At 41.5% G+C, this 13,696-nt stretch overlaps 2 protein-coding genes across 3 annotated transcripts in view; one reads left to right on the plus strand and one right to left on the minus strand.

The window, feature by feature from the left end:
* The window catches only part of inpp5a (inositol polyphosphate-5-phosphatase A), a 167,914-nt gene extending 158,194 nt beyond the window's left edge, over window positions 1-9,720 (plus strand). For both annotated transcript variants that reach the window (XM_086258379.1, XM_086258380.1), the window contains 4 exons: window positions 1,344-1,455; window positions 4,255-4,323; window positions 5,607-5,694; window positions 6,028-9,720. In XM_086258379.1, the coding sequence (XP_086114505.1) occupies window positions 1,344-1,455; window positions 4,255-4,323; window positions 5,607-5,687 (262 nt within the window). In that variant the 3' untranslated portion in view covers window positions 5,688-5,694; window positions 6,028-9,720. The remainder of the gene's footprint in view (window positions 1-1,343; window positions 1,456-4,254; window positions 4,324-5,606; window positions 5,695-6,027) is intronic.
* On the minus strand, window positions 9,080-12,862 carry nkx6-2 (NK6 homeobox 2). The gene is made up of 3 exons (XM_086258381.1): window positions 11,906-12,862; window positions 11,262-11,434; window positions 9,080-10,623 (listed from the first exon to the last, which is right to left on the minus strand). The coding sequence occupies exons 1-3, from the start codon at window positions 12,333-12,335 to the stop codon at window positions 10,375-10,377; spliced, it is 852 nt and encodes a 283-aa protein (XP_086114507.1). The 5' UTR covers window positions 12,336-12,862; the 3' UTR covers window positions 9,080-10,374.
* Window positions 12,863-13,696: the final 834 nt, after the last annotated feature.

A 13,696-nucleotide genomic window follows, 5' to 3' on the forward strand; every position in this document is an offset into this window, starting at 1 on the left:
TGCCTCAGCACAAAGTCCAATTAAGCTATCAGAGCTTGGCAAGTGTGATGAATGGAAAGCCTGGTGTGTGTGTGTGTCTGTGTGTTTATTTTATCATTAGGGTATCACCATCCTCAGAGAAGGGCTATTTTCTATTATGCAGTTAGCACGTATAGCACTGAAGGAGCAAATTGGATTGGTATTACAGTATGTACGCCCGGCGCTACATCCTGATGAGCGCCGACAAACAAATTGGATTGGTGGTGTGTAAATCTGAAGCAGTTTGATGAGCCGAAGGGGCAAATTGAATTCTCAACAATGTAAATCTGTATCAGCTCAATGGCTCCCCACCCATTCGGAGCCCTGCCGCCACTTAAATCATGCGATTGTTCCCTGCTGTTCCAAGATACAATCTCTCTTAGCCATTTGCTGCAGCACCTAATCTGTTTTTGATGACCGTGTAGGGATGTAGCTATACATATGGGCAACTGAATCTCCCCCACGCTCATTCTTTCTTTTCATTTCCCCCTCTCTCTCGCTCAAACACACACACAAACACGAGCCCTACAGTTGGCAGAGAAAGATTGCTTTGATTGAGCCATCCATGTGTGTTGATTCAAGAGATTACTCAGATGATTGGTCATACTAATGGACCTCCTGTTTTCTTGGGAAAACATTTTGATCTCTGTCTGTGAGATAACATCTCATATTTATTACTCCTCCAAGCCCTGTTGATTCACACGAATCATATTTATTGCTTTCCTTATTGGCTTTTTTTGTGCAACACTTTTCTATAAAATAAAATACGACACAGTTACCCTGTATAAAATATAGTCAAATGCAAAATACGATGGCAAATCATTCATGTTCCCTGGTTTTAACTAATGTTGCAACGCATCATGTCTTGATGGAGAAGTGTTATTGTTATTAATTTGATGCCACTAATGCATTTTAATAGAGCACGGGAGAAACAGGAGATGAGAAAAGCTTAAAAAACAATGAATTTATACATGTTATGCTATTTTTTTTAAAAAGCAGTCTAGAGACATTTTATCTTTAAGATGTAAAAAAATATATAAACGACATCCAAAGTGTGGTCAGACCAATCAAAATACTGCATTTCTAATGCATGATTTAACCTCGGGTTACAGATGAGAGGGACCATCCAACCTGTGAGGTTTAGAAGCATCTGTGATGAGGGGAAGCAAGCATAAGTGCACATAACAAGGCACCATTAATGCTAAACAATATATGCATGTGTTGCTTGAATGCCAAAGTGGCACAGTTATCAAAAACACCTTATAAATATGCATAAATGAATGTTTGCCGTTTTTACAGATCATTCTGCTTGTGTGTTTCTTCAGTTATCCGTACAGTGAAGACAGCAGTCAGGGGAAGCAGTACATGAATACCAGATGCCCCGCCTGGTGTGACCGAATCCTGATGTCTCCCTCTGCCAGAGACATGTTGCTAAAGGTGAGCCTCTATTTCTACTCAAACCTCACCACTCTCCCCTCAGCTAAAGAGCAAGTGTCTTTATTAATGCCTCACTCTGCTCCTACAACTCCATCATCCTTGATCTGCATGCCCCTCCTCTCCTTTGGCACTTCACAGATGGAAGGATGAGGTGTCTGTAAATATTAATTAGCAATGATAAGCCATGGGTCCACCCAGACAGTATATATATCCAAACACTGGAGTTCCAGTGGGTCCCGTCTTCCTCATTGAGCGGCAGATCTGTCTTTTTACTCGCAGAGCTGAAGCCTGCCAGTCCCTGTTCGGCTTCAGATCCATCCCATTATTAACGCCAGCCAATCTGCCACCTCTGGAATCTCAGCCAATAAAACCCAGCTTTGTCTTTAGAGGCCTGACCCTTTTGAGCGCTGGAACACACGGGCTTTCATCTGTTAATGTGTGTGAAAGAGATGCAGCAGTGTATTGTACAGTACCAGTCCACAGTGGGGGGGTTACTCAGGAAGTTTGGCTTCTTTTCTTCTTTTGTCCACAACAAATGAGAAAATTCCTTCCTGAGCTTTATTCTTTACTGACTGAAGCATCACAAGGACCCCGCTCCCATCGCTGTGTTACCATAGATTGTAAATTACAGAGACTGCAGAGGCTTAAAATATGGTAGCATGCGGTTTGTTTTTACCCACTTAAAGTGTCAGAATTATATAAGAGGGGATCCACGCGCACAAACAGCTGGTTCGCTGTTTGCTTTTCTTCCCCTCAAGCACCGGTTAATTGTTTGTAATGCAGGGACAGAGTGGAACAGTTAGTGTGTTCACAGATTGGCTGATGATTCACTGAGCGCACACTCTCTGGCTCCGAGCATTACAGATTGTTGAGACATGGGCCCGTAAACAGCCCGGCGTGCGGCGTCATCTATCATGGCACGGTCGGTTAACTTGCCATCATGTTATTTTCTGCTTGCCGAGCCCTAACACGCCAAAGGTTGCCCGCTGGCTGTGCGGCACAGCACCGGCTCCGGGAGCGGCGGTAATGAATGTTTAGCCGAGCGAGCGCTCCCTCTCTGCCGGAGGGCCCCGGGTAATTTGTTTATCTGTCTAAAGATTATGCAGCCCGAAAATCCACAATTTTATGCTGCCTTTGTAAATTATCAAGTGTGTGTTTGATGAATGTGTCTCAGGCTGCAGGAGGCAGCGGCACAGGAGCCGGCTGCCAGACAAATAGAGAGGAGGCAGCGCGTGGCCCGCTAGGAAAGGTAGTGAGGTGTAGGCACACGGCGTGCTGACCCGGCTCCGCTGCAGGATTGGTCTGAAGTTAATTTGGATTTGGCTTTATGGTTCATTCTCCGGCTCTCTGTCTCTTTCTTCTAAAGTGTCAGTGCCGCTCTCCACATCACAACCGGTGGCACACACCAACCTCTGTGTGTGTGTAAGTGGGGGCTGGTGGCTGTTTAAAAAGTCTTTAGTTCAACCAGACAAGTGTGATTTATACTCCAGTCTGCGGATTTATGTGCGAGTGGCTTCTTTGTGTGCAGGCAGTGATATTGAAACACGGTTCTCTCAGATAAGCACTTAGATTACACTGAGAGTGTATTAGGCCGTGAGGCAAATGTCCACTTTGTAAATTGCTCCTGCTTTTCATTTTTCTTCACGCGAGCTTAAAGTTAAAACTCAAAGCTCGAGGTGCGTTCAGCCACAGCTCAGTGCCGCTGCTCTCTGAGAATCGGGGTAACTATAATCAGAAGGAAGAAGTCCGACGTCGAAAAAGGACGTCGGGCTACAATTAGGTTTTTTTCTTCGTTTTCTTTGCCTGCTGTGATTCATTTTTGTGCCTGTAAATTAGCTTAATTTTACTAATAGCTGTGCCTGAACTAAGCATAAACTATTTAACATCCCCTAATTTACTTAGTAGTTATATCGAGCATTTATTTAAAATTTATCTTCATTACGTCCCATTCAATTGGAGAACTCATTGGGTAGCCTGCCTACTCGCCTTCTGGGGGCCACCTCTAATATTTTGGGGGTTCTGGAGGAGGCAGCATATCTTAATTAGCCAAGGCTTTCTATTCTGTCCACCCAATGCTGGTAAATTAAAAAAACAAAAACAGATCCATTTACCTCCATGCAACCAAAACCAGCTCCAAAGCGACTGATCGGATCACAGCAGAATTGCGTCCCTTTTCCAACAGACTCTGCATTATTCATATTCTAATGTGGGCTTTTTAACATCACATCACTCCCTAATATCAGCATTTCTCAAGCTGAATGACTAAGTGTCTCTCTGTTAGTGAACAACAGCAGTGCTGATATTATTAAGATTTTTCTGGCACCTAAACAAACACAACATTTTTAATCACGTGTCGATTGTGTAAAACAGCCCCTGTAGGACCTGATAAACTTTTACAAATTTCTAATAACTGATGAAGGAGGAATCTTCCTTTATCTGTCTGCACTTCAGAAACAGAGGACTGTAGTCACGCATCTTCTAAGGGAGGTTTTTCTTTGTCCTTTTTTCCAGCACACGTGGAACTTAGATGACGGGTGTAAGCTTAGTTCTGGTTTCCTAATGTGTAGGAGAGAAGCTCCTCAGTTGAAATTTACTGTTGAAACTGTTTTGTCCAGACGTTGCCTATTTCACTTTTCCAGCTGACTTTTATTTTGAAACCAGCTACATGATCCTCCTAATTGTGTTTAATGAAGCTGCTCCAGTTCATTCAATACCACGACACTAACATGTAGTGATTGTCCTGTGTAAGTGCGACCCCAACATTTAGATCGCACCACGTTTGATTTTGTGTCTCTGCAGCCTGAAAATGAAGAGAAGTCTATAGTCTATGATAACATTGGGCCCAATGTCTGCATGGGGGACCACAAGGTAACACAACCTCACTCACTGTGTGCGATTGTTCTGTGATGTGTTGAATATGCTGCTCTGGAGAAGCTGTGACCTGTGTGTCTGCAGTGTAAAACCAGTGTGTTAAAAATATTCTACTTCAGTTTGTACAAGTATTTTACTTCAATACTTTCATTTTGAAGTTTTCTTCCTTTTTGGGGTTAATGTGACTGATTAACTTGAACTATTTAGTTGATAAAATCCTGTTTATATATAAGTAATAGCTTTCTTTTCAATTCATGCTTTAAAGAAGAGAATGATAGAGTTACAATGCTTTTGTTTAATTTTTAAAAAGGAAGAAAGAAAGAAAGTTAAGTCATAATTGTGTACTTATTTAAGTTCAGTTAAATTAATCCAGTGCGAGAGGTAAATGAAGCCTAAGTGAGCAAAGCATGCATCACATACTGTTATTATTATCATTCTGAAAACCTTTAACTTTAGGGTTCATCACCTTAAATAAATAAAAGCATTCGGTTGAAGTTTGTTGAGTTCTTCGGGTTGTCACAGTGAAATATGCTCCAAGTGTGAAGCTGATCAGTCTGCAGAGGCTTTTTTCTGACGTCACGTCTAATAGAATCTCTGCATTTGTCTTTATTTGATTACATGTGTTAGAAACCCAATCACCAATCCCTAGTTCATTTATATAACCTGTACAGTTAACAGCTTATCTTATTATTACTGAAGTCTGCAGAGTTTAAGTATAAAACTGGCATGAATTTCACTAGAACAATAAAACAAACTCTAATAATGATCTTGAATTTTCTCCTACTGTTCACTTTATTAAGCTATTACTGTATTTGTCAGGAAAATTCTGCAGAAAGTAGGAAAGTGGAAAAGATTTTTCCCATAAGGTCAGCTGTAGGGCTGAAGTCTGTGTAGTGTCAGACAGCAGGTCTTCCACTGAAAGAGAGGCGCCTTAAACCAGGTCTTTCATCACTACGCGGTGTGACACGGACGCTGTTGTGTGTGTGCGAGGTGACCTGAGCACAGCGGCAGACACTCCACCGTCCCTTACCTCCAAACCACACAACGCCGCTAAAGTCACAGCTGCCTATGTTTAAAAAATGTCCAGTGTAGTTAGCACACAGGCCCCAAAATGCTCCCGGACTGGTATGTGAGTTTAACCTGCATGTCAGAGGTGCTCACAGGGGTGGGTTGGTCGTTTCGTGGGGTGGAGGAGGGTGGGGTGTGTGTGTGTGGTGTGCTTCTTCCAGAGAAGTATGGAGTTTTCTTACCGTGGTTTGTCTCTGTCCCCCCCTCACCAGCCTGTCTTCCTGTCCTTCCGAATAACAGCGGGGGCAGGTAAACCTAATGCAAATAAGCACAAGTGTTGTGTGGTGCAGTGATGTCGTGGTAAATATCATTCTTTTTCTTTATCACAATTCTTCCCATTGTTGCTATTGTTCACTTTGATTTGCTTGACTGTTTTTTTCATGACTTTGCACAAGTGGCAGGCGTGCCTGCTTGAGGAGTTTTATTGTGAAATAAAACAGCATCGGTGCAGAAATCACAGTCACGCGAGATTGCTTAAAATGCTTCTCTTTTTTAAGAAAATCTCGTGCTGCAGCTCATGTTTGACCTTTTTAAGAATCATCAGATTTGTTTGATTAAAAAATCACTTTGGGTGTTGGAGGAGTAAAACTTTTTCCCACCCCGTCCCTCTCCCCTTCTTTTATTCCTCCGCAGGGAAGTGTTGCCAAAGGGGGGAGAACATATTCCGTGAAGCGCCTCTGTGAGAACACCCGAGAAACAAACAGGACACCGCACACACAGCGCACACACACGCACAAAAACACACCCACACACACACTTTGCACAAGCATACACTGAAGAACCTAGACAGACTTTGTTTCAGCAGTGCTGACCAGTTGCAGTAATCCAGACGCCTCATCCATACGAAAACCCCGACCCGGTTTCTTCCCACGAAACACTCGCCGAGATCTGGACGAGCCACCCGAGGGCCCGGCTTCCAGACGAGATACACATCGCTGACCTCATCGTTGCCATGCAACCCTCCCCCATTCCCCAGAGAAAAGGACAACCAGACGGACGGACGGACAACTCTCTTCCATGCCACAGCCTCATTGCCAAAACTCTAATTGAACACAGTCCTACTACATCCTTTTAGACACCGTACTTGGCATTTTTAGGTATGCCTCTATGTATAGAAGCTACTTTCCATACAGTATGTAAGGTGTTTTAAAAAACAAAAAAGAAAAGTGCAATGCAAAAAAAAGTTGTGTATCTATATTGTTAGGTTTATTTGTACATCGGACAGTATAACATAGACTCGTTGATGGTTTTAGTGCCGTTCTCTTCTCTGACCAAACTTTGCGGTCCCTTTGTTGGAATAGATAGAACTTCTAAGTTTATTTCAACAGTTTCTATATAAATACATATATATATTGTTTTTTTTTCTCTTTTGTTTCATTTTGGTTTTTTGAGTTGTTCTTGTCGTTGTGTGCACAACACACAGCCATGCCTGACACATCAGTTGAGTCTTGTTTTATATACTGTACTTTTTAAAGAGATAATTTATAATTCTTACCAAAATGTTTATGCTGGAGTGCGTGCGCAGACACAGCGCGGCCGTGTCGGTGTTCCCACAGCCACGCTGACCTTTGAATAAGTCCGTACAACAAGAGAGGAGTGATTTATTGCCTATCCAAGAATGTTTTAAGCAGTGCCATAGACCATGCAGGTGTGTGTATATATATATATGTATATATACATATACACATACATATATATTTAAAAAGATAATGTTTCATATATAGCACTCTCACATTATGTCATTCTTATTCTTACTCTAACTTATTTCTATAATATTATGGTTCTGAATGTGATATTTTAGGTAGGTTTGGGTGTCCTTAAAATGTAAACTGTCTTTTTTTGTTTTTTGTCTATTTTTGTTACTGCATTATGGTGCCAAGTATCCTAAACAGGAATGAAGTGTGTCAGAAATACTTAAGATAAATGAGAGAAACTCTAAAAGCAGGGGAGGGGCGTGGGGCAGAGCAGGGAGTCTTGCTATTTGTAATTGTTCAGTATGTAGCCTTCAGCAGCCTCCTTTGCAAATAATTGGAGCATTAGAGGTGATGGGAGACTTCTTTTTTTTTTTTTTATCATCATCGATTTCATGTACTACACTACAGGTTTCAGACTCAGTGAAGCCATCAGATTGATCCTCCCTTATTATTATTATTTTTTCTCCATCTAAATCAAACACCAAGTGGAACTGTTTTTGTGCCTGCTGCAGAATTTATGTCATCTTTTGTGATTTGGTCCATAAGACAGAATGTTTATAAAAGTTAAAAAAAAAAAACTAAACAAAAAAAGTAAATGAAACCCTGCTTGTTTTTGTTCCAGCTGCTCGTTGTGAGTATACTGTAGGATTATAAGCTGCAGTTATTATTTTTTCCCTTCACTCCATCCTATAAAAGCAGATAGAGATTTTATTCCAGCCCCCTTTCAGGACGGCCTGGCCTCTACTGTAGGTGATGCAGTTCTCAAAAGCAATAAAACCCATTAGAGCTCAATGCCTATTCTGTCCTCATTCTTTCTCGTTTTTACTTCCTGGTAGACAACTTATTTTTTAATAACACAGAGAGAGCTCCACATTAACTATTCGAATACGGGCTTCCACCTCGTGTGCAGTGTTATTGATTTGGTCTCACTTTTTGCGCACTAGTGCCCAACAATACATTTTGTACGCAACTTTTCAGATAAAGAAAAAAAAAATTGCGTCAAGTGAAATACGCAATGCAATTTGACCCACGTGTATGAGTCCTCGCTGCCTTTAACTGAGGCCTAAAACACATTTAAATGTCCACGTTAAACAATTCCGAGTATAAAAATGAGAAAAATGTTACATTTTATTATTATTTAACAAATATATAGAAATATATTGAAATACATAATTAAGCTTGAAACGTTTGGGGTCTTTTTAATATCAGCCTGTTCCCGCGGCCTCAGTTTAAAGAAGGATAACTTTTCCTTAAATCCGTCTTTTATGATGGCAGCTGTTCACTTCATGCACGGATTATCAAAAAGTCCAAGGTGGGATTTGAGTTTAATGAGCGCTCATTTGTGATTGGCTGAACTCTCCCATTGATTTGCCTACATAGAACTACCTCGGGTGTAGTTCCGCATTTCAGACAGAGGGGGAGCACTTCAAGTCTCAAGTATTAAATACAAGAACTCTGAACACCAAACAGTATAAAACCGCAATTAAGCTTTTTCTGAGATAAAGTAATAATAATAAAGGCTAAGGATCACTTTCTCTCCAAGAGCAACGTAAAGATTGAACAAAGAGTTAATTAATCTCCATTTATAAGATGGAAAATAAAACCTCCAGCATTGAAAGAGATGATTTATTGTTGGTCATTTATATGTGTTAGAAATCGATGTTTTACCTTTTTGTAATAATCATAATAATTATAATAACGCTTCATAATTTATGGAGGGAATTGTTTTTAAGTAAATAAATGATGATCCCACATAAATTGCACTTTTTGAAGAAAAAAAAATTAAATATTTTAAAAGACTCGTTTTCCCTTACGCGCCACTCTTGTATAAAATATATAAACTTAATAATAACAACATCAGTTAACCCGCTTTCGGTGTCATTGCTGCCAATAAGGAAATTCACTTATCGATAGTCATGAATTTCTCTTTAATTTATATTAAGCCCATACATTAAATCAAAACCCAAAAGAAAACAAAAAGAAAAAAAAGCTTGTTAAATAATTTATTCATAATACAAAGGGGGTTTACTTTTTTCTTTTTCTTCCTATAACCTTCCGGAAGCGATAATACTCTTTAGATCCAACTTAAAACGATGCTCCGGTTCTCTGCTCGGCTGCGTGATGAGGTAAAACAGAAACTCTGTCAAACTAAATAAAAGTGATGTTAAAAAACAAGCTGTGTGGTTTTTCTTGGTTTGTTTGTTTACAGTCATTATTTACAGCATTTAGCATTTTATACAATAGTGTTTCTGTAATGAAATGTAGAGTTCAATAAAACGTGACTTTACTCAGCAGGAAGAAAAAAAATAAAAAGCGGTATCGGAGGGAGTGATGAGCCCAATGCTGCCACGTTTCCGCTGCTCAAATCATAACTTACTCAGTAAAAAATATATATACACAATCTCACATACATGTTCATCTGCAGGCTACAGCACAAAAATCAGTCACTCGTCTCAAACCTGCCCCCTTCAAACAGTTTAGTCTGTTGCCTTTTAGGACAGTGGATACCCTGGTTAAACTGAGCTTTAGAAGCGTCACAGGCCCCGTTTGCACCTGCCATTTAAAACATGCGCCCGGGATCTGGATCAGTGTGGGCTACTAAAATAAACAAAAACAAAACAAACAAAAAAAATCTGTTAATACGTGTAAAATAAAAAACAAAATTTTTAAAAAGTGTGCAATCTCTTCAGATGAACGTATGAATACCGAAATGTATTAAAACATTTAGAGGTCACATTAGGAGCTGAAACCGTGACGTAACGTGACAAGCTGTAAAAATAATGCAACAAGTGCAATGACTTAAAGTGTAAACGTTTTGAGCTCAGCACTGATCCAAAGTAGGGTTGTTTTTTTAAAGAATATTTTCTTTACATTTACACCTGTTAAAACTCTGCCTGTATGCGTAAAAACTCATTTGCGTCTCCAGGACAGTTTCCGTTCCCAGCATCAGTGTCCTTTCAGCTGCATAAACATGTCCTCATCAGTCTTTCTCAAGTCCAGGAGGAAACACAGTTATAGCTCCGCATACAGCAGCGTCTGGGTGAGTTTGGATGCAACCATGTGCGTCTCCGCTTGGCCACCTTTTCGGTTTTTCCCGTGCGTCTGGACGCAGGCTTGGGAGTTTTACGCATTTTTCTATCTCTGCTTGAGGGTGTGTGGGAGGGTGGGGGAATAAAGGTGATCCCTTAAGAGGCATGTTGGAAATGTCAGGTGGAGATGGGCTCGGAAAGAGTGCGACAAGTCTTCGTGGGGACCCCTTTTCTGGGTCCCTCCCAGGCTGTGGGGATCACAAGGTGTCCGAGCTGTTACTGCAGGGGCTGATCAGCGCCAGGTTGGTAGCCTTGTGCTTTTTCAAGAGTCTCGTGATTTTTTCGTCGTCTGAATTTGGGTCCAGGGGTTTGTTGTACTCGTCGTCCTCCTCGTTGTCAGAGCTCTCCTTCATTTTCTCCGTCTCGGAGTCGTGCTTCTTCTTAGCCGAGGCCATTTCCGCTGCGTGCCTCTTCCGCCATTTGGTTCTTCTGTTCTGAAACCAAACCTGATGAGAAGAGAGGGAAGAAAAAATAAAAAATAAAATAAAAAAATAAAGACACACAGATGCTCAACAGGTCCAGCACCAGTAACAGAAGCAGGAAATCAGGAGGTCCAAACAGTTATTTATCCACAAGAGAAACAAACAAGCAATAAAAACCCCATTAATAATAAATAATAATAATAATAATAACAATAATAAAAGAAGACGAAGAAGAAGCTGCTTCTACAATTATTTTTAATTACTTTTTAATCCATTAATTTATTTGTGTCCAATCAAAAATAATAAAACAAAAACAGTAACCGATTAAAATGTAGATAAAAATAAGCTTCTTCTGCTTTTCATAATAATAAAAATAATGTTACTGTAGCACAGTCAGTTTCAAAAGTCTGGGGATAAAACATTTCCCATTATTATTATTATTATTATTATTATTATTATTATTATAATCATCATCAATTTATTTTTTTTAATTTTTTTTAAATGAAGCTGTAGCATGTGGAAATAACCCTACACTTTCCGGCCTTGTAGCCGAATCTTCCCCAATTAAAGAAATCAAAGCGCAGATCAGCCTCAATTTATTTATTTATTTTATTCCCCACATGCTTCTCAGCCCTGAGCAGGCACGGTTTAGCGGTCTTTACCTTGACTTGACTCTCGGTCATTCCTAAAGAGTAGGCCAGCCGGGCTCTCTCCGGGCCGGCCAGGTATTTTGTCTGCTCGAAAGTTTTTTCCAGTGCAAAGATTTGCTGTCCTGAAAACGTCGGCCTGGAGTGTTTCTTCTTCCCGTCCTTGTCCACCATCATGTTAGCCTGAGCTGAGGAGAGATGCAAAATGTGTGGTTATATTAAGATATATTAAATTTATAGTTGGATAGTAAAACAAACAAACATTGGATCAGTAAGTGTGATGCTCCTGGATGTGTCAGACCCAACTCTTCGTGATTACAGTTTTAATGCCACTGTGATGTTCATTCAGCGCCCTGTGTGGAAGTCTCAGTGTCTTTTCTGGTACTCTGACGTGGCTGTATAACAACACTGACCCTGTGGCACAGCATTCATAACGTGCAAACCTGTGTTACATTTGTTGTCGTGATTGTGTGAAACGCAGGGCAGGTGTACTTCTTGTAAGTTGGGGTTGTTTTCTCCCAAACGGGCCTCTTATTAACCAAAATAACCTCTGAATTCCAAAGAAAACATCACAGGGGAATGTCGGCTTCTCCCAAATGTAAACTATTCATTATATGTATAAAAAAGGCAGCCCAGAGGCACGCTCAGACGGGACTTACTAGGACAAGGAACCCGAGGGTCCCTCCACGGAGAGCCTTGCATCACCCCGGGCCAGAAGATGGGTGCCCGCCCCGGTAGCTCGGCCAGTGGCTTCGGATACCGCGACACCGCCGGGCTGAAGTACATCCCCGCCGCTGCTGCGGCCGCGGTAGTTGCCAGGCCGTTTATCCGCGGAAATCCGGACAACAGCTGCCCGGCGGTGGTAATTGGTCTCCCCAGGATGTCGCTTATTCCGTGCGGGGTCCCCCCGGAGAACTGAGAGTTGAGGTTGGACAGCGGGGGCGCCTTGAAGCCCGCCGGGCTCTGCTGCAGCGCGTACGGGAACAGGGACGTCTTCATCTCGGTCATGTTGTGCAACGCCGCCAGCGGGGTGCTGCCCAGTACGAAAGCACTCTGCCGGTTAGCCTCCATCTGCCCGACCGCTAACATCTGTGAACATGAACCGCCAAACTCGCTGGGACAGAAACTGGAAGGAAACTAGCGGGAGTAGTAAAGGCGAGTAAATGCAGGCGCACAGCGGACTGCTGGGATTCAGGAGCCTGGCCACTTCTGCCGCCTTTTCCAAAGTATCCTGGGCCCGGAGGAAGACTCTTGAAATGTTAGAAAAAACTTGAACGAAAGCGAAGTTCTCTCTCGGGAGTGAAGAGCTCGGCAAAAACTCCAAAACGCCTCTCCGCGTGTTTATTTTGCTCGGAGTCTGTCAGCTGGGAGGAGGCTGCATGCGTCCGCCTCAGGAATCCTCGCGGAAATCGGACGATCTGATGATGGTTTTGATGGGAACCATTAAAAGGCTCGGCTCGCCTTTTCATAAATTCACTCGCTCTATGCTGGGAGTGAAGCGGGAGTCGCTGATAACAGCGCAGCCACCTGCACGAGCGTTATTCCCATTGGACAAGGCTGAGTGAGACGGCGCCCTGATTGGAGGAGACATAAACCCCGCTGCTGGACGGATGCTGCCTTGACGTGCTGTCGGAAATAAGACTTTTCCCCCCACTCCAGTAAAGATGCATATCAACGGTGCCTATTAGGACTGAGTGGATTTGTTTTTGATAGATGGAGATGCATGTTGGTGATACATTTCAGAGCAAGTCGGCAACAGAAAAGTCTGGCAGCGTAGCATATTGTTTCATTAATAATGATAACACTTTAATACTGCTGGCATAGAAATGATCGTTTTTTGGTTTTTTGTTGTTTTGTTTTTTTTAAAAAGGCGCTTTTTAAAAAAACAGTATTTTCTGGTTTTACATTAGAGAGACGAGGCCTGAGGGTTTTTTTGTTTGTTTTTGTGTGTGCAGAAGCTAAACGTTGCTTAACATAGTGTAAAGCTGAATTAAGGATTTATTATTGTGGAAACCATCGTGTCAGAGGAACCTTGAATGCACCAACAGCCCCACTCCATTAAGATATTTGGTGGTGCTGTTAATGATGCGTCCTGCGCTGTGGAAATCATTGTTTCCACGTACTGCAACACTCACTCACTTACATTAAAACCTGTTAGCGCAGAGTACGGGAGGAGGTTAAAGTAGAAACGGAAACCGGACGAAGACTTCTTTGGGTAATTTCAGTGAAACGATTGTAATAATCAATATAATAATAAAAGTAATAATAATAATAATAATAAGTTCCACCCTTCGCTCGCAAAATTAGTTTTTATGAAGATTAAATTTATTTTTCTTGATATTTTTCCGTTATTTATAAATGGTTTTTTCTTCTTTCACTTTTGCACAAAAGTATCAATTTTGATACCGATTCCGACAAAGGCTACTTTAGTAAATGACATCGAATAAATT

The sequence above is a fragment of the Aulonocara sp. 'chitande type north' Nkhata Bay genome, linkage group LG13, assembly GCF_057382095.1.
Source record: "Aulonocara sp. 'chitande type north' Nkhata Bay isolate Kocher_YH1m ecotype deep benthic linkage group LG13, A_spYH_male_GT1.1, whole genome shotgun sequence".
Taxonomy (NCBI): Eukaryota; Metazoa; Chordata; class Actinopteri; order Cichliformes; family Cichlidae; genus Aulonocara; species Aulonocara sp. 'chitande type north' Nkhata Bay.

What these genes read in the sequence shown, in the direction of transcription:
- nkx6-2 (XM_086258381.1), bottom strand. Translation starts at nt 12,335, where the DNA reads ATGTTAGCGGTCGGGCAGATGGAGGCTAACCGGCAGAGTGCTTTCGTA. An exon ending in CCCTCGGGTTCCTTGTCCTA is followed by an intron (nt 11,435 to 11,905) that starts GTAAGTCCCGTC and finishes ATCTCTCCTCAG; the next exon opens with CTCAGGCTAACATGATGGTG. An exon ending in TGACCGAGAGTCAAGTCAAG is followed by an intron (nt 10,624 to 11,261) that starts GTAAAGACCGCT and finishes TCTTCTCATCAG; the next exon opens with GTTTGGTTTCAGAACAGAAG.